Raw genomic sequence first — 21,812 nt, 5'->3', positions numbered from 1 at the left:
TATTTTATTAAAGAGAAAAATAGAAAAAATTAATTACTATTTATTAAGTAATATAATTCATGGAGTTAATTAAAATATTTAATACTAATTATTCACTTAAGAAATAATAATTAAAATATAATTACTAATTTAACTAATTAAATAAGGCAAATATATTATTTAATTACTAAAAATAAAATTGAAAAAATTTAATTAACCTAAACATACTAAGTTTATATTTATTTTAAACGAAAAAACCTCTCCTGATGAAACTTCGTTTGCATATGTCTATCCCATTGAAATTTGCTGTATTAGACATCTCTCGACGAAATTGCGTAAGCAGATGTAATATTCATCGGGAGAGGTCTAATCTAACAAATTTCGCCGGCAGACCTGTGCTGACAAACGTTCGTCGGTAGAGGTGTTTTTGTGTTTTTGTTTTAATTTAAAAATATATAATAAAATTAGTTTCTTTACTTTTGTTTTTTTTGACAACTTCTTTAATTTAATACATGTAATTAAGTAATATCTTAGCCTTTTTGAATTACTTTAATTAGTAATTATGTTTTAATTATTATTTATTTATTGAATATTTAAATTTATTACTGATTTCATAAATGACTTGATAAATAGTAATTAATTATTTTAAATTATTTTGTGGACAAGGGTTTTAAAAAAAAACCAGGCATGTGTTTGAATAGATTTTTCTTTCAATTTTTTAATGTTCGATTAGGTTGTTTCTCATTCAAGAAAGAGGGGGAGGGGGGCAGGATTTTTTTTTTCTTGAAATGAATTTCATTTATAGAACCGAAATAGCGTACATAGAACGACACGATATAATGGCCTCGTTAAAACTTTCCTGGGGAACAAACCCTAGGGTAGGAAAGAGTACCACACATGTCATGGACTAATAAGAGAGTCCGATACAGTTACATTAGACCAGTACAAAAGCAAATCAAAACAACACTGACACAAAGACCTTCGATGAAAACACTTCAACACAACCCAACTGTCAAAAGAGCCCTGCTATGAAATCATAGTCCTTTGCATAGCCACAAGATAGTAAGAGTATTTGACAGAGAACACACCAAAGCTCCAGAAAGAAAGAGAGAACCCACGAAGTATACCAGCTCTATCCACCTCCAATAACAAATGGCGTTGGAAATAGAGAAGTTTGCATGAAGCAACACAAGAGAAGAGACAAGTAACGAACATGCCAGGAAAAAAAAGAAACAAAAAAGTCCTCAAAGACACCCCTTATCATCCCAACACTGGCAAGGAAACCTCCTATGAATCCATAATCATTAAAACAAGCGAAGAGTCAAAGATGTGCTGAGAGGATAACTGAGAAAACACCACGCAACAACAACGAAACTGGCCTCAGCCCCAAATGCTCCAATTACACATTAAGTAAGGCTCCCAGAAGACCCCACTGGACCAGTCTCCATATGCTTTTCAGAATAGGTATTAGTGCACAGGCGGCTAAGAACCATGAAGTCTACCCTAGAAACTAAGGTATCATCATAAGAAATGGGTGTAGACATGGTAGGGACCAGAGGATACGAGGCCCAAACACAAGGAGACAAACCACCAAACAACAAGGGAGGAAAATCCGAAATTGATCGAACTAGACCTCGAAGAGTGGGAGGAGTCATAGTGATATTAGATTTTCATTTCTATGAATTAACAATTTATTTAATAAAAAAACATAGCAATGAAGGGAAAAATAGAAGCAAGAGGGCCTATTCTCAAATGTTTGATCTTTAGAGTTGAAGGCTTAACAACGCTATCTGATGTTCCTGTGACCAATTATATGTATATAAAAAGTCCAGAAATTGGTCTATCCAGCACAAGTACTGGTCCAAGTCTCAAGTGGTATATCACATTCTAGGTTGATCCTGTGACCCTTGCATTGCAACTCAATCAAACTAGAGACTTACCGCTCAATGCATCGAATTTTGATCCAAATCTAGTTCGAATATGAAAGTCATTATTTAACAAATTCAATTGGATAATAATTCAGTTTCATTTAAAATAACATAAATTAATTTAGAGTAAATTGCCGTACACAACCCCAAACTAGGATCCCAATCAAACTTAATCCACTGAACTAAAAAGTAAGCAAATTTAACAACTGAATTAATTAAATGGCAAATTTAGCATTTGCTGTTAATTTGTGTGAATTTCATCCAATTTTCCATTAATTATAAGGATAAACTTGTAATTTCAAGTAAAATAAATCAAACAAAAAGGAAATAAAAAATCATTAATAAGAAAACTAGAATAACTTTTAAATAAAAAAATAATTTATTTTTAAAAAAAAAAACAAAAAAAAACAGCCCCATCCAGCAAGAAGAGTCAATGGAGGTGTGTCTCTGAGAGGGATTGAAGCTTTGTCTGTAACATATACCTTGGCTGCCTCCCCACCCTCCAAATGAAAATTAAAATGAACCAAAATATTCCACCTCTGTTGTATTTTTTGCAGACCAGATTTTTTCAATGAAATTTCTAAAGGTTTCGAACGAAAAACAAAATACTGATGGATATTCTATTTATAGAGTCCAGCCGCGCGGCTATATTGTTAGATATTCTATTTACAGAGTATAGCCGCGCAGCAATACTCTTTGATATTCTATTTATGTCGTATGGCCGGGCGGCTATACTTCTGACATATTTTATTTATAGAGTGTAGCCGCGCGGCTATATGTTTTAACATATTCTATTTCTTTATCCGTCTGAGAGTTTAGTCCAGCCAAATTCTCTCTCTCTCTCTCTCTCTCTCTCTCTCTTAAATTCCAAGAAAATGGCGAAAGGTGAACGCAGGGTGTTGTTGGTATTGGGGGACTACGTGGAGGACTACGAGGCGATGGTTCCATTTCAAGCACCGCAGGCGTATGGAGTGTCCGTTGATGCCGTCTGTCCTGGCAAGAAAGCTGGTGATATCTGCCGCACAGCCATTCATCAACTTTCTCCTGCTCACCAGGTCACCCACCTCTGCTTCTTTTGCCTTTTCCTTTTTCTATTTTTAATGAAAATCGTTTTCTTTAGCCTCATTACATCACTTGAGCACTGTCAATTGGTCTTTTCCATGCTCTGTAGTTAAGCACGCGCAATTAGATTGAAGATTGAATGCTTACTTCACTTGAATTTGTAAACCCAAAACAAGAAATTTGTCTCAAAGATTGAAGTGCTTACAATTCTCACATATGGGATTATGTTGCCTCCTCTAAAATTTGGAATCTGTTGGGACTGGAAATTAGTTTGTCAAGTTTACGAACGAACATCACGCTTTCAAGTTTAGTTTTTTGCATCAGCCAATCGTTGGTAGCCTTAATTATAGACAAAATGAATAAGTTTTATTGTTGATTAGAGCCATTCTATTAGATTGACAAATAGCAATCCGTAGGTTATAGTTCTAGGTTGTGTGGACAGCGAGACTAAAGTAAGCTCAAACAAGAACACATGTTAGGAGTTTTGTTAGAGTGCTTGCTCATTCATTATGAGCTAGAGAACCAACCTGTATTGAGCTTGAGTTCTGGGGACAAGACAGCGTGAACAAATTCTTGGCTCCAACGTCACTGCGTACACCATGTTCAATAAACAAAATTGCATTAGTGCCCTTGTCTCTAAGTGAAAATAATCTGATAATGGGCTACCTACGTTTGCTGAATTGTGATCTGTGTTTAATTTACAAATCTTCAAATGCTACATGTCTTTCTGGTCCCCCTTTGTTTTAATATGTTTTTTGGTTTTCTGTATTTTTTTTCTTTGGTTGCAGACTTATTCTGAATCACGTGGTCACAATTTCGCACTCAATGCAACATTTGATGACATTGAATTTAACAAATATGATGGATTAATAATACCAGGAGGATGGGCACCTGAATATCTTGCTTTGGATGCGTCGGTTTTAGAATTGGTGAGAAAGTTTTCTGACTCCTGAAAGCCAATTGCTTCGGTTTGCCATGGGCAACTTGTCCTAGCAGCTGCAGGCTCGGTTAAAGTTAGGAAGTGTATGGCCTTCCCAGCTGTCAGACCTGTACTTGTTGCTGCAGGTGCTTATTGGGTGGAACCCGAGACCTTGTTGGCGTGTATTGTTGATGGTAATATAATTACTGGGGCTACATATGAAGGCCATCCTGAGTTAATTAGGCTTTTTGTGAAGGCACTAGGAGGTAACATAACTGGTTCAGATAGGAGGACCCTGTTTCTCTGTGGGGTAAGTTTTATTTTCCTTCGTAGTGCAATGAGAAATATGAAATTGTGATGCCGATCAATATTGAGTATATATATAGTATCGAGATTTGCCCTTTTACAGATACTTCTGAAAGATAGTGAAAATAACCTGAATAGTTTTTACCAGATTTGCCACAATTCTGGTGTGATAAGGTTCCATCATTCATTCCTATGTGTTATTTCAATGTTTTGGTGGTATGATTCATTGGTCTGCCTACCTGGGTCCGTTGCCCATTGGAATACTTGTTTGTCAGGTCATTTGTGTGAGTTGTGAACTTGTGAAAGTAAATCCAAACATGCATGCTGGTCATTTTTCAAGTTGTTTGAATTATGGATTCTAAACATGATACATAGGGCTGGTTTGGGGTTGCTTAACTTAAAAAATAAGCAGCTTTAAAAAAAAGTTTTGAAGATTTGGGTGTTTGGTAAAACAAAAATAAGCTGCTTATTTAATAAGTTGCTGTCATTCAAAGCTGAAAAACAGAAGCAGGTGGGGAGCTGCTTCTGAAAACTGCTGCGAGGAGAAGCATGCGGAAGGTTTAATGAAATTTTCATATTACCCATATTGCCCTTATTTGTTTCAAACAATTACAGACTTTTATCCTCGTTATCCCGGTTCGAGCCTCCCAGTAGTTGTTCCTCTTGGATTTTTTGTAGTTGTTTTGTTTTCTCTCTGCAACTTGCTCACCTCATCCTCTCTCTGCAACTTTTTCCCTTCCTCAATCCCTCAAAGCTAAAAAAAGGGGAATGGAGCCTGGAAAGGAAGAAGAAAGGAAGAAACAGAGGAAAAAAAAATTGGGGCCCGTGAAGGAAGAAGAAAAGAGAAAGCAGAGGAGGGAGAAAGAAGAAAAAAAAGGGGAATGGAGCCTGGAAAGGAAGAAGAAAGGAAGAAACAGAGGAAAAAAAAAAGGGGGGGGGGGGGAGGGGGCCTGGCAGTGGCGGATGGGGAGGGAGAGAAGAAGAAGAGGAAGAGGAAGAAAGAAAGGGGAAAAAAAGAGTGAAGATAGATGGCGATGGAGTGGCGGGGGAGGCTGGGAAGAAAGAACCAGAGAGGAAGAAAAGAGGCCTGGGAAGGTAGAAGAAAAGAGGAAGAATTAAAAAAAAAACATGGGAAGGGAAGAAGTCTTGGAAGGAAGAAGAAAAGAGAAAGGAGGAGAAGAGGAAAGGAAAAAAGGGCGAGAGGGGGGGGGCCTGGGAAGGAAGAGGAAAAGAGGAAGAAAAGAAAACAGGAAGGGAAGAAGAATAAAGAAAGGAAGTGAAGAGGAAGAAACAAATAAAAATGAGAAAAAGGCAAAAAGAAAGGTGTCGGCTGGTTTTGAGTTTTTAATTTTTATTTATTTATTATTTTTAATAATTTGTTTTTGTTTTTGTGTGGGAAAAGTGTAAATTATAATTAAGATTCTTTAAAAAAAAATTGTAAGTGTATTGAACTTCCTTGTGTTTTAAAACATAAATAAATAAATAAATAACACTTTTGTATTATGCCCTTTTTGGTCATTATACACTCTCACAGCACTTCTAAAAAAAAGTTTACCAAACGCTATGACACTGCTTTTTTTACTCACAGCACTTTTACAAATACGAATTACCAAACACCTAGCTGCTTCACTTCACAGCTGTTTATTCTCGCAGCACAGCAGAAGCAGTTTTTTTAAAAAGCACAGCAATACCAAACTAAGCCATAGACAAGTACATCCTTTATGAATTTTAAAAGACTTCTTTAATTTTCCGGAAAGTTGACTACTGAAGAATTTCAATTTCCCCCCTCCCCCAAAACTGAATACCTCCAATACCCAAGGCAATTAGGTCTCCAATTTCGAAATGCTACTACTGCCCTAGACCCATAAATTAGTTGCTGTCAGATTTCATAAGAACCTATTTTCTTGAGGGTAATGATTTCCTCACTCCCATTTTGACCACTTACACTCCTTTTTCAGTTATAAAATGGAGTGTAAGTGGACAAAATTGGAGTGGGGAAATCACCACTCTTTCTTGAAACCAGTTGTTTGTTTTCCCTTTAAAACCAAATCCTTTGAAGCATACCTAAACTTCTCTACCTACAATGCCAAAAGTTATACAACTTGACAAACCTTAAAGCTCACCACGTTTTGTAAGCTGGTTATTTAACAGTGATAAGATGGTCCTTAAATCAAGATTGTTAAAATCATATAACAAAATCGAGATTATAAATTTTGGAATTTTAAAGTCCAAGCATGATATGGTAGATATGGGAGATGCTACAATGAGGGGGATCTGAGTTGGGGGTTTGAGTGAGAGGTTCAATCCAACCATCCAATCATTAAAAAAGTTTTTAAGTTCAAAATTTCCTTTATATTATTGGATAGTGGTATTGAACCCCTCACCCACAACCCCTCATTTAGCATTTCCGTGGTAGATATACATTTATAATGTAGATTACTTAACTTCTTACGCTTTTTAACATCAACTAAAATGCTAGAGTAAAATTAATTTTTTGTGTGGGAAGTTTAACCAAAAAGACAATATACAGATAATCTGTGAATTTATTTGTTCTTTTACTCACTATAAATGTAGTTGATCGTAAATTTAAATGTTTGTTCTGTTGTGGGTGTTGATGAGCAAGCTTGCCAGTTGGTGCATGAACATTTGTGCTGTAATATAAAAGTCAGAAGGTGTGCACTGTAATGCTGAATTCCCTGAAGGAATATATGCAGTAAAAATCTATTTTAGATGGAATGGTTTAAGAATGGGGTAAAACAAGAAATTACCTAGTAAGGAAAACCAAAAGGCTTGGCAGAGCTAGGCAGTTTCAGTTTTTCAGATGGTGTTAGGAAGAGTTGGGAGTATCATCAATTTTGTAAGAGGGTTGATTTACTGAGTGAGTATTTTATGACAAGGTAAAAAAGAAACCACCTTGAAGTTGTAATCTGTTTGCCTTTTGCTGATTCTTCTGATTGAGGGTTGATTTACTTACTTTCACATTATGAACTTTTTTTTAATCATGTCCTAATTGTTGTTAACTGGCTAAATTTTAGGGAAAGAAATGTACTGTGTATCCAGCGGTTAAGCTTAATGTGGTTTTGTCGGGAGCAACATGGCAGGAACCTGATCCAATAGATCGTTGCTTCACGGATGGAAATTTGGTTACTGGAGCAGCGTGGCCAGGCCACCCAGAGTTCATTTCTCAGTTGATGACATTGCTTGATATTCGAGTATCATTCTAGTTGCTGTTTACCGAGTCAGCTGCTTGCATGTACTATATGTAATTCATGAAAGAATAAGGCATGTATGTTGTGTTCTGTTAAGGTGATGTTTGTATATATGAGGGAACAAGTGACACTCTGGTTTTGATATGTATATGCCATGTTCCATGCAAGTTTGGCTGGAAACAAAATAAAAGAACATAACTGACAACCTGCAAATGTCTACTTAAAACAAAAATAAGAACATAACTACACAAAACTGAGTGTAGAAGAACCTTATTAGAAAACTTAAAAAACAAATTGAAACAAGACAACAACTAAAAAGACCATTAGTAACTGCTCCCAACTTTGGAACTGCAATGCTTGTAGAGGATCAAATGAACCGCCAAAAACAAAGAAACTCTAACAGTAAAATATGAAGAAATGTGCAGAACAAAATCCCATACCACTAATGGGAGAGGAACCAATTAGATGACGTATGATCATCGACAATCACAAGCAACAAAAATATCGTACGTAAAGAACATTCATGCGAAAATAAAACTTCTAGATGTTACGAAACTGTGAAACAAGAGCAAGAAATAAGAAACGCAATTGGGAAATCAAAACCAAATGAAAAAGAATAATACGTTAATGGTCAATGACCAAAGCAAACATGACGGAGTGGTCGCAAACAGAATCTCCTCAATTTTCCATAAAAGACAATTCCCACGGGAGCCACCACACATAGCGATCGTGGCGATCCGCAAATCGCAGATCTACATGTGAGTGTGGCGATCCGACTGTGCCGGAGACGGAGAAACATAGAAAACAGAGAGTAAGAGAAACAGAGAAACTGAAAAACTGAAACAGCACTTCGATTCATCTCCGTATATTGACTTTCTTAATCAAAGTTGCGATACTAAAACCCAAAACCAAAAGGTGGAATAGTTCTGCAGTTGGTGGAATTGGGAAGGCAATGGGTGGCTCCCGAGAGGATAAGTCCGTGTCGAAACTTCTCTGGGTTATCTGATGTTGTTCGGAAATCTTCTTTACAAGTTCAATCCTTGAACACACTCACTCATATTGTTAATATTACTGAATAAATGGCCTAGGCGGGCGCTAGGCGGGCTAGGCGGTTGCTAGGCGGTCGTGCTAAGAGCGAGAGAGAGAGAAAGAGAGAGAGAGAGAGAGAGAGATGAGGATTGAAGAAGAGAGCTCGCTGGTTATGTCTGAGCGAGAGGGGAAAGCTAGAAGACGGCTCGTGTTCGAATGAATTCAAGGAGATCCGTTCTGTCTCGTAGTCATTATATTAGCCGCACGGCTATACCTTTAACATATTCTATTCTATTTATAAAGTATGGCGCACGGCTATACATTTAACATATTCTATTTATACGGTATAACCGCCCTATACACTTTAATAATTCTATTTATGCGCCGCGTGTCAAAACAAGTCTATTTTTAAAAAAACATTAAAACACCGAGTATATATATATAGTGGGATCCTTTTTTTCTTTTAAATTTTTTCCTCGATTTTCTTTTATTGATAAGAGTAGTTTATAACATTATCCATTACTATCTGGCTTGGATAAGAATCGATCCAGGTAGTTAATGGCAAGATATGGTATGAAAGGGTCAAGGTTGCCAAAATATTGTGCCTCGTAAATTATGACAAGTTTAGACCAATATGCAAGAAGAGAGAAATTAACTTAAGAAACAGAGCTCACATGTATTCTTTTTTATTTCATTTTTACCTGTAAAACAAGACAAATGGCTTGAGGCAAAGAGATTTTGAGCAGCTTAAGGAATTTTGTGAGGGCATGTGGTCAGATTCTGAGGCAAAGAGATTTTGAAGACCAAACTCATCCATTTTCTTTGCTTGGTTTTGTGTTTCAAGTGAATTTGTTTACGAAGTCCGAGTACAAACAGAGGAGGTCAAGGAGAGGACATTGGAGATGTATGTCTTCACCTTCACTCCCCTTAGTAGTAGATAAAAAGAATATTTCTTTAAAAGATATTCGTAGTTGAAACCTTCTATTTTCCATTTGTATATGTATAATCTTGTACTGCATGAGAAAAAAATACTAATTGATAATTGTCTTTGCATAACTATGACAACATTCACATGTGTCGTTAATTTTTCGAATAGGATATCTATTAACCAATCTAATAAGAATTTCTATCGTTATGTGACCATTTCCCAATAATGAAAAGGATTCCAAAATTATAAAACACTGCTCAAATGCCCAAGAATCATATCCATACTGAATTTGGTTTTATCTCAGCAGCAAGGTGAAGATCATACATGAAATGAAACAAAACATGAAATATCACCACATAAGGTCCAAATATCACCACATAAAACTAACAAGAACAGTAGAATCATTCTCAATACATTGTTAACTGCCTATTTAACTAAGGATGTTCATTTTTTTTTTTTCTAAAAAAAGACTAATGATATTCCTTTGCACTGTTAAGGGCCAGCTTCTCAATTTCTCTTTCAGGTTGCCTTTTTTATCCAAAGATGATGTCTTTCACACAACCTTCAGCAGACTCTGTTGCCCTCTTAATCTGCCATCAAAACTTTGTGTCATTAGCCTTCGAAACCCTTAGTACACCAAGTATAGAAATTATTCAACAAAACCGATATCTATCAAAAGAACCTATGACAATCGCCAATTATCAATGAAGAAATTGAAAGTTTTCTAAGACAAAGGAAAAAGGAACATGAACACAAAGAAGAATCTCAGCTCAGCTGAAGGCATCCTGCCTTATAATATAGATGGTGAGACAAAACATGATTTGCATTAAACAATCTAGTCTTTAACTACCTAATAATACCTCAGCACTAATCTTAGCCATAATCTGTTTCAAAGGCCAAGATGCTATCCTTACAGACAGAAACAACAAATTTTTAAAAAAAGACAATCAACAGCACCTCTAGCAGGCAAGGTACTTTGCAATAACAAACTCCTTTCATGTCTGCACCTATTTCTAAATTCTAACTCGGAAAATTTGTCACTATTCCATTGAGCATCATATAGTTCTAGTTTCAAGAACACTCCTACAAGCGAAACTGGTTCACATTATCATTTTGATAATGAGCACATGGCAACAGGAGAGACGTCGTATAGCAAAATCAGTTCAAATCACATTACCCAAATTTGGTCCACAACTAGCAACTCAAGTTCAAGCCCAAAATCTAAAGACCCCAAAATTTTGAACTAAAAGTGCAAACAAGAAGAGAAAATTGTAACCCCAAGACTAATTTTCATTTTCTCCCTACCATTTCTTAACAAGATCCAGTAGTAATTTTACAGAAAGAAATCACCTGAAGAACAAAGAACATACAGGGTCGAGAGCATTGGGCTCAAAGCCATAATCAGCAGCCAAAGAGTAAAAGTACAGACTTTGACACTTTTCCAAATCTGAACTTGAGGGTTGAGGTCTTTTAAGAGTCATTATATATAGTTATTTTTGCCCCGGTCTATGTCTTAACCACTTGAGCTACAAGCCTTTTGAATATATATTGTTTCTCACATTACTTATTTCCCCAAATCACAATTTGGCACATTTGTAAAAATAATTTTATCAACAACACAAAGAAAAATATTTGCACACCTATCAAACTAAATTTGGCAGGAAAATAGGAGGCAAATTCCCACCATAAAAGCTTGAAATACTTTCCAAAATGCCTATAGACCATTTACTATTCAAAACCAGATATTAAGAAACTGAAAAGGAAAATGCAGGGGCTGTATATCTCAGTAGCATACTAGCGAATCATGTTAATGAATCACAAAACTGCAACTCAATCAATTTAGTCAGCTAGTTTCCCTCCAGCATTCATGGGTAACGAGAAATCTCATATACCTGTAATGCATCATGTATGCTGCCGCCACTGGTTTGACTCAAAAGGAAGCGGAGCGGGTGAGCCTTGGCTTGGCTATCTTCTAGTCCTCTTCAAGGGAGATTAGTGAAAGATTGGCTGGGTTCTCGATCATCAGTTTAGCTACCAGATATCCTGAGATGCTCCAGGTCTGGTACTTCTTCGCTTGCTTCCCGATATATCTCCCTGCCTTGCCGTCATAGTATTCTGGCCACCCGTCTTTTGAGAGCCGCTGCTCCACCTGTTCAATTGCTCTCTTAGCAGTCGGAGGCCTCCCCGTCTTGATACATGCTGCAGTAAGCAACCACAGAAGTGCTACAAGACAGATGCAACAACGTTAACCAATTGTTTTAGAACAAACGCATAAGTCAGAATTCTGTGAACAAGCATCAAAATATCATGAATAGCACAACCATTTGGCACGCTTTCCCAAATTACATTCAGAAATGCATCCCACAACATTTATATACCAGAAGATTTCAATTGGAAAAGTGGTTACAATCAGCAAATAAAGACGTTTAAAATAAAAGATACTATGTCAGGTAAGTAGTACTTGTAGCCTAGTTTACTAAATAAAAACAATAACTAGCCTACTCATATAAAGTGGGTACTAATGTTCATGAAATGTAATTGAAGGGTCTCAGTCAAATAGAACTAGCACTAGGCTTCAAGTAGAAAAATAGAACTGCAAATTGTAATATCAAGCAAATAGACACAGGGGACATTATCTGAAAGATTTACAAATCAACGGAAACTAACAAAACCAGCCTTGAGCCACTGATATTTAAGCAAAAACCTTTATACTTTAATGGTGAAAATGACTACTAGAGGTGCTAAAATGAATAAACATAGCACGTAACAGAGACAAATCAAAACAAGACATGAACAAAAAGAACAGAAAAGATAAAAAGAGCACATTGTGATGACACCATCTCCATGAGACTTACTTGGCCAAGAGCCACCATTGTGATAACTCCATGAAACTTCTCTGGGTTATCTGTTGTTGTTCGGAAATCTTCTTTACAAGTTAAATCCTTGAACACACTCACTCATATTGCTAATATTACTGAATAAATGGGCTAGGCGGGCGCTAGGCGGGCTAGGCTGGGGCTAGGCGGGCTAGGAGGGCTAGGCAGGCTAGGTGGTTGCTAGGCGAGCTAGGAAGGCTAGGCAGTTGCTAGGCGGTCACTAGGCGGGCGCTAGGCGGTCTAGGCAGGCGCTAGCGCCTAGAAAAAAAAAAAAGCCATTTTGGAATCTCCTAGGATGACGATGGTGCTATGAGCGTGAGAGAGAGAGAGAGAGAGAGATGAGGATTGAAGAAGAGAGGTCGCCGGTTATGTCTGAGCGAGAGAGAGGGTCTGGAAGACGGTCGTGTTCGAATGAATTCAAGGAGATCCATTCTATCTCGTAGTCATTATATTGTATTTATAGCGTATAGCCGCACGACTATACCGTTAGATATTCTATTTTTAAAACAAAATTAATATATATATAGTGGGATCCTTTTTTTCTTTTACATTTTTTCCCTGATTTTCGTTTATCAATAAGAGTAGTTTATAACATTGTCCACTACTATTAGGCCATTACCCGAGTCTTTATTGTACCCGTTTAATTTTTTTACTTTTTACGTATTTTTCAATGATACATCCATATTTTGTACATGCCTTAAAGACTAGGTAAAAATTTACATTTTTTTTAAAAGTAAATGTACAATTAATACTCGTATTGTAAATCTACATAAGTATTTCTCATGTTTAATACATGTATTTTTTTACAAAATTTTCAATAAGACACACAAAATTCACGTATTATACAAATAATTCTCACATATTATTGAATAAAAATAATATATATTAAATTATTATATAGTGGCTGATTAATATCTACTTTGGATATGTTGAAACTAGCAAATTAATATCTCTAGAGTATAAACTAATGCAACAAAGATCGTGTTTTTTTCTTAAATTTTTTATTTATTTAATTGTATAGCCGAGCGGCTATACCTTTTAAATATAATGTATTTAAATAGTATAGCCGTGCGGCTATACTAGCTTCAAACTGAGGAAGGTTTTGATCACTTGATCCCATGGTGGTTGCAGCAGCCAGAGCAGCCAATATAGCACCCATCCTCAGAGTATAGTAGCCACCTAATTTTACAATTGATTGAGTGTGGAAATCTGTTTTAGCCCTCAGGAACTTTTAAGTTACAAGCCAGAATCCTTATGCATTGTTGTTTTCTTACTCCAGCCATACTTGGTAAAATAGATCTAACACCATAATTTTTTCTCTCATCCAGTTTAAGAATCCTTTCACTTTTTTGCCACGTATGATTATATTTATTTTTTGATTTTTTGATATTTACATATTTGTTTTTTCATTTTTAATTTACTTTGTTATTCCCATCATGTCCCTAAAAATTAAATAAGGTAAGAAATTTATTGTTCTCGTAATAATTAGCTATTATATCTTTGAAATAATTAAATAAGGCAACAAATCACATCTCCTATAATTTTTGAAATAGCTATTATATTTCAGTCATGCTCCTATATGAATGTTGGCTTTCTTTCTGTTTTGGCTTTGTATTCTTGCATTATGGCAACCTGTACACAAGGTACATAAATATTCTTTTACTATTTGCCATAGCTTTTGTTATCCACTGATTTTGTTTGTTTGTTTTCTTCTTTGATAATACAATTCCTCACTAATTTACTCTCATTGTTTTACATTTGATTTTGTTTAGCTCACTTTTTGTTGCTGTAAAGTTCATTCACACATAATATCTTTAATTAAGATGCAATTAACCATTAACACATGCGGTTTTGTGGTCCTTCCCTCCCCCGCCCTCTCCTCCCCCCACATCATTTTCGATTCCTTTGTTTCTTGATAGTTAATTATCTTCCAAATTTACCTATTTTCCCATGTTTTTGTTGTGGCGTTTTACGATTGTTGGTTATATCACTCAAATCCACACATTTTATCTAAAATCTACATGTTTATCAGGTAGAGTAGAGTATACTATTTATGTGTTAGGTACATTATGTTATATTTACCTAGTAATTAGGTACATTATCTTATATTTACCTAGTATTTAGGTGCATTATCTTATATTTACCTAGTATTTAGGTACATTATCTTATATTTACCTAGTATTTAGGTACATTATGTTATATTTACCTAGTAATTAGGTACATTATCTTATATTTACCAAATAATTAGATATATTATATCATATTTACCTAGTAGTCAAGTAAATATTTGTTGGGAAGATATCATCAATAATTCTCCTACTTTCATTGTTTTATATGAACTTCTTTTATGTCATTGCGGCAATAGAAGGATTCCAAATTTAAAATCTGAAATCTATTAAGAAGGAAAGAATCGATATATTAATTTGGATTTTCAATTACTGTTCTTTCCTTATTTACCGCAAACCCTACTACATTTACCCTTTTGCGCGACGGAGAATAATTAGTCGCGCAACGAACAATCGAGTCGCTATTGTATTTGCGTGACGGATAAAACAACCGTCGCGCAAAGTTCGTAAAGATTGACTTTGCCCGACAAATATATGGTTGAGTCGCGCAGAGTGCGACGAAGACCACTTTTAGTCGCGCAAACATAGCGACGGATAGTATTCGTCGCACTAATATTCGTCTCACCATAGTAAGCGCGACGATACCTGAATCGTCTCCCTCCTGAAAGCGCGACGATATATTCTTCGTCGCGCAAAAGTATTCGTCGCACAAATATTCGTCTCACCATAGTAAGCGCGACGATACCTGAATCGTCTCACTCCTGAAATGGCGACGACACCTTATTCGTCGCGCAAACTTATTACGCGACGAGATCTACATCGTCTCACGAGAGTAAGGCTTAGTTTGGGGTTGCTTAACTTTTAAAAGAAGCAGCTTATTTTTTAAGTTTTGAATGAAAAAGTGTTTGGTAAATCAAGATAAGGCTGCTTTTTTTCAAAATTGCTGTGACTCACAGCAGATTTCAGAAGCAGCTCAAGAGGTGCTTCTCAAAACTGCTGCGGATGGAAGCATGCGGAGCAATTAATGAAACATTCAAAATACCTATAATACCCCCATTCATTTTAGCAAATGACATATGTTATCCTCACTTTCTATTATACGTTAAGGTACTGCAACTCGATTCTTCTTCTTTTCTCTGGCAACTCGACTTCTCTGCAACTCGATTCATCTTCTTCCCCTCCGACCAAAAAAAAAACCCAGCCCCTAGCTCTCCACTCCAGCCACAAAAATTCAAACCACATCTTAAAAAAAACTCAACCCCAGCCCCCCAGTCTGTGATATCCACTCCAACCACAAAAGATCCAAACCCCAAATATATCTTCAAACATCTGTATGCTAATTGTGGAGGACCAAAATCGATAGCAACACAAGCATCTACCCTCCTTCATCAATGATTTTCACAAAAAATAGATTCTTGAACCCATCAACAATTCGTTGACCTTCTCTTGGAAACCAAAATCAAGGGAAAGTTGAAACTCAAATCAAAACCACAGGAAAACAAAATTTTCATTTGGATTTGATTTCCTTCTTGTTGTTTTCTTTGATGACAACACAGTTTTTATTTGGGTTTGGGTTGAGTTTTTGGTTCTTAAAATTCTTGATCTGGGTTTTTTCTCTTGGTGTTTTGGGGCAATGGAGAGAGAGAGATACAGGTGGGTACCGTGGGATGGGGTTTTTTTAGGATTGGGGAATCAGTGGGGTTTGGGGGGGGCGGGCTGTGAAGGAAGAAGAAAGGAGAATGGAGAAAGGAGAGAAGAGGGAGAGGAAAAAAAAATTGGGGCCCGTGAAGGAAGAAGAAAAGAGAAAGGAGAGAGGGAGAGAGAAAAAAAAAAAGAAAAAGAGGAAATGGGGCCTGAGAAGGAAGAAGAAAGGAAGAAACAAAAAGGAGAAAAATTATACATTTTTTATTTCTTATGGTAATTTTAGGTTTTGAAAAAAATTTCATGCCCTTTATTGTCATTATACACTCTCACAGCACTTCTATAAAAAAGTTTACCAAACACTATGACACTGCTTTTTATACTCACAGCACTTTTAAAAATCTAGATTACCAAACACTTTGCTGCTTCACTTCACAGCTGTTTATTTTCACAGCACAGCAGAAGCAGTTTTTTTTAAAAGCACAGCAATACCAAACTAAGCCTAAGAGCGACGATATAGTCTTCGTCGCGCAACAAACAGAGCGACGATTAAAACACGTCGCACTTTCGCGTCCCAAAAATATGCGCGACGGAGTTATATACTCGCGTTCACTTTCGCGCGACCAAAAATATTAGTCGCATTTTCTTTAAAGAGACGAAACATTTCGTCGCGCAAAAATAAATATATAGTTTTCAAAATTAATTTATTTATCCGTTTGTAAATGCGCGACGAAAAATGTCGTCGCGCAAAAGTATACATTTTATTTAATTTTAATTTTACCGTTTTGTTTTGTAATAAAATATATTTGAATTGTACGTTTTTTTTTGTTGCAATAAACTATATTTTATGTAGTTTAAATTTTATGTTTTTTTTTTGTAATAAAATAAAATTGCAATAAAAAACCATAATGAAAAGATAATATAAATTGAAATAGTTCAAGACAAAATGTTTAAAATGTAATTAAGAAAGTAAAAAACTAATTAAAAAATGTAGTAACATCTATGTTGTCATCTTGCAAATGCGGCTCGGAAGTCTGGACATCGACATGGGCAGAAGTGTGGTGGCCATGCTCTGGTTGAGGGGGCACGGAGGTCGACGAGGAACCAAAATGTGACGGGAGGAAGCTGGGAGGCAGACTCTTGAAGAACCAACTGGCTCTTCTCCGTCATCATCACCTAACATAACATAAAATATTAATTAAAATCCTCATATAATAACCATGAACTCATGAGTAAAACAATAATTAAAATTAAAGAATACTTACATGAAGGGACTCCGCCAACTCATTCCCGGGTCGAACATAAACGTCGCCAAAGACGTCGATCTCCGGGAATTTGGACCCCCCCTTAATTGAACAAGAGAAGACAATTGTTAGTACAAAAAAAAACAAATTCATATTAATGACATATTGAAATTAAAAAAAAACGATATAATTATTACCCGCCGCCGCGCTTCCATCCTATATGAGAAGGGCCTGGAACCGGAATGATGGAGAAGAGTCTTCTTGTCCCTATTGCCCTTATTTGCTTTCGCCTTCTTCTGTTATACAAAAAATAAACGTATTAGTTGAAAATTAAATGAAATTAAAAAAAAAAGTAAATAAACATTAATAAAAAAAACATGTAATAAATTTCAACTTAATATAAAAAAATTACCACATAATCGGACTCTTGAAAATGACCGCAGAGCCACTCCCAACTATCCTCCCGCCCCTCAAGCTCCTTCGGGCAACCCTCCTGAAGAGCGACCTGCGGATCATCATATGCCATAAAATGATGGTGCAGATCGCTCTTCCACTGCTTGTACCTCTCACCAAAGAGTCTGTTGACATACGCCAACGACTCGTCGGGGAGGTTCTCTAAATTGTAGTTCGTCTACAATACATTAATGACATTCATTAAGTATTAGAAATATATAAAATTTGAAAGCAAAACAATTAAAAGGCATACATACCGACAGATGTTCGCGCACCACCGTCCGCATCTCGTCAGGCATGACCTTCCAAGACTTCCATTTCATCGGACAATGGGTCCGAATGACGTGACCAATGTCGTGGGCCAATGAGCTATGTTGGTCAGCCGTTGGTGCAGCTCGATGTCGCTCGTCGTATCCGATGTTGACACGACTGTTGTGAACCCGGGTGGACTTCGCCGTCTTCAACTGGCGACAAGGTCCCCGGGTGTTCCTCTTGGCTGCAAACACATATCACATTAACGTTAAATATATAATCCTAGTAAAATATTGGTCTGAAACAGCTAGAGTTGAAGGAAATCTTTACCTGGTTGTGACTCTGCTGCACCAGCAGCAGCGGACGAAGTGGTGGCGATCATGTGGGGAGGGCGATGACGCCGTCTGGCGCTAACAGGCTGCGCCACTGATGACTCAGATGTCACCGGCTCATGGGAGACCTGATGAGAAACCTGCATAACATCCACCTGTGGTGGAGCACTGACAGGTGACGTCGAAGCCGGGGGTGGCAAAGGCTGTGCACTCGTCATCGCCTTACGGGTTCTGATAAGGTTCGACATCTGCACAAAACAAGCATTTAAAGTACCTCATGGGGCAAGAATTTATAATTTATACATAAATAAATAAATAAAAAACCTCAACAACTAATCAAGAACAAATTCAATATCAAGTAGCAATAAAGAAAGAAATCAATCAAGAAAATTTAATTGCAAAATATACTAGAATAATTTCTACCTAAATAAAAAAGAAAAACACATCATTCCATTTTGTGAAGCAAACCCAAGAACCTCAACCCCAAACAAATTCAGATTTACAAAATGAAATGGATGAATGCAATCTGAAAAATAGAACAAACCGAAGAACCACAATTCCAAAAATTTCAGATTTACAGAATTAGAAACCTAAGATTGAGTTGAGAGATGTAGTAAGAAACTAACATAATTTGCCCTTTGTACCTAATTTTCGTTTTAGACCTTATACTTTTTATTTATTTATAAAAAATTAAGGATATTAACTTCTTTTTTTTCTCCAATTCCAAACCTAAATAATTTTGTGACCCCATACTAGAATAATTTCTACCTAAATAAAAAATAAAAACACAGAAAAATAGAGACTAAGCCAATACAAAAAGGAAATTGAAACATAAAATCCTAACGTCGAGAGCAGGTACCACAGTGGTGGTCTCCCCCTTCCCCCTGCTTGACAACCCAGGTTCGAAACCCCAAGGGGTTTCTTTCCTCCCAATGTAACAAAAAAAAAAAACATAAAATCCTAACCAACCATCAGACTAAGCAATTTCAACACGTACAAACTAAATTGAGAAATCGAAACAGCAAAACAAAATCACAAATGCATTAACATAATTGAAAGAAAAATAAAACATATATTATACCTTCCCACAGAGACACGCCTGGAGGAGACCGTGAGAGGAAGATGGAGATGGTGACAGAGACCGTGGGATTTCACCGTTGAGGATTTTTGCGGGATTTCACCGATGGTGGGTTCGGATTGGACAGAGAGGGAGAGAATTTGAGGTCAGTGAGGGGGAGAGGGAGAGAGGGTTTGTGGTTTGGTTAGGGGGCGTCGATGGTTGGGGGGAGTTTGGGTTGGAGAGAGAGGGAGAGAATTTGAGGTCAGTGAGGGGGAGAGGGAGAGAGGGTTTGTGGTTTGGTTAGGGGGCGTCGACGGTTGGGGGGAGTTTGGGTTGGAGAGAGAGGGAGAGAATTTGAGGTCAGTGAGGGGGAGAGGGAGAGAGGGTTTGTGGTTTGGTTAGGGGGCGTCGACGGTTGGGGGGAGTTTGGGTTGGAGAGAGAGGGAGAGAATTTGAGGTCAGTGAGGGGGAAAGGGAGAGAGGGTCTGTGAACTTAGGGGGCATCGACGGTGGGCGGGGGAGTTTGGGTTGCAGAGAGAGGGAGAGAATTTGAGGTCAGTGAGGAGGAAAGGGAGACGGCTGGAGGAATGTGACGGCGTAGGCATGGCGTAGGTAGGCTCGGCTGGTGGTGGTCTGGACGGAAGGGCACGGCTGATGGGGATTTTCGCGGAGGAAGACAGAGTGAAACAGAGAGTCGCGTTCTGATGAAAAATATACAGGACCTTGCGCGACGTAGAATTATCCGTCGCGCAAATTCAATTTTTAACCTTGCGCGACCAACATGTAAAATAAGGTCGCGCAAAACGATACTTTAATCTTGCGCGACCAAAAAATTTACGTCGCTCAGAGTTGATATTTCAATCTTGCACGACATAAAAGGAAACATGCGTCGCGCAAATTCAATAATTTCCGTCTTGCGCGACCAAATAACATTTAGTCGCGCATATATTTTTTAATGCGCGGGAATTGAAGCGCCACAATTTCGCCGCATTGCGCGACGTAACTATGCCTGCGTTGCGCAAATCCTGAACCCTGGAACCCTAAACCCTAAACCCTAAACCCTGAACCATAAACCCTAAACCCTAAATGCTGAAAACTATAACATTGCGCGACGATATTATCCGTCTCGCAAAACTATTTTGCGCGACTTATTATACTTAGCGTCGCGCAAAGATATTATGCGCGACGAAACGATGCGTCTCGCAAACATTTTCATTTATAACCGTTAAATATATTGTCCCATTTCTGGATCTCTGAATAATTTTTATTTGCGATTTTTGGGGTATCCGATCTCACAGTATACACAAACACGTTTGACGGTTGGATCGTTGAAACGAGTTTCTTATAATGCGTATGCCATCAAAACCCAATTCATTCTCTATAACAATAGAAAGTTTGCTTATACTTTTGTTATATATACCTTTAGATTTTGTGGTATCCACTAGTGTACATCATTTTAATTGAAGATCAAATTCAATCATTGTATTTATATAGGGTCAATGAGTCTAGTTGTAAAAAATTATGAAAATCGGAATTAAAATAACCGTTAAATCATGATTTTTCATTTATAACCGTTGAAAACTTTTGTTCGTTACAAGATTTCTGAATATTTGTTTTTTGTGATTTTTGGGGTATACGATCTTGCAGTATATACAAACATGTTTGATGGTTGGATCGTTGAAACTAGTTTTGTAGAGTTGAAAGAACACTTTTTAGTTTCAAAATATATTTCGCACATTTGTCCTCCTGGTTCTCTCCTAGCTAGAAAACAGGCGTTCCCGCACAAAGAAGGTGGTGACCAATTTACTGAGATTTAAAGTGTAATTATTTGAGGTGCAAATGAAATTTTTTATATTTTTTTTCTATTATTGGACTAGTTTAGGAGATTTTTCGGAGTTCGAACATGTTTGCGTGACGAATCCAGTCGTCGGAAAGACTTTTACGCGACGAATATGTCATTCTCCGTCGCGGAAACACGGTAATATAATTTCTGGAAATTAATTATAATTTTTATTATTGTGAACTACCTTTTGCGACGATGATATTCGTCGCGCAACATATGAATTGCTACGATGATGTTCGTTGCACAACATAATTTTCATAATTTTTATTATTGTGAACTACCATGCGCGACGCAATAATCCTCTTCGTCGCGCAAATATGGGCGACCGGTCAGAGAGATGCGACGACCGGTCGTTTTTTTACAGAGTCTACGCGGAAAATTCACTTTTATTTCAAAAAAATTTTGTTATTGCGCGACGACGATATTCGTCCCGCAAATTCATCTTGCGCGACGCTAACCCATCTTTCGTCGCGCAAAAAGGTCATTGAAAATTTTTTTTTTTGGTTTTTTTAAAATTAAAAGATTCTCCTGATTATGCAATTTTTTTTTTTTACAGATTCTCCTGATTATGTAAGTATATATATTCAAACAAGCATACTTTGCCAAAATCTTTACACTAACATTATCTCATCACAAATAATTTCACATTACTATGTTTTACATGGCAAGTCACAAATAAATTACA

At 36.9% G+C, this 21,812-nt stretch overlaps 1 protein-coding gene and 1 pseudogene across 1 annotated transcript; both read left to right on the top strand.

Annotated features, from left to right (window-relative positions):
* Positions 1-2,743: 2,743 nt before the first annotated feature.
* On the top strand, positions 2,744-7,607 carry LOC110750630 (protein DJ-1 homolog D-like). The gene is made up of 3 exons (XM_088247765.1): positions 2,744-2,962; positions 3,758-4,198; positions 7,230-7,607. Exons 2-3 carry the CDS (start codon positions 3,995-3,997, stop codon positions 7,416-7,418), a joined length of 393 nt encoding a protein of 130 aa, XP_088103891.1. The 5' UTR covers positions 2,744-2,962; positions 3,758-3,994; the 3' UTR covers positions 7,419-7,607.
* LOC148296855 (protein DJ-1 homolog D pseudogene) lies at positions 2,783-3,922 on the top strand (annotated as a pseudogene).
* Positions 7,608-21,812: the final 14,205 nt, after the last annotated feature.

This window comes from Prunus avium, chromosome 2, assembly GCF_965620075.1.
Source record: "Prunus avium chromosome 2, drPruAviu1.hap1.1, whole genome shotgun sequence".
Lineage (NCBI taxonomy): Eukaryota > Viridiplantae > Streptophyta > Magnoliopsida > Rosales > Rosaceae > Prunus > Prunus avium.
This window is presented reverse-complemented; position numbering and strand designations above follow the sequence as displayed.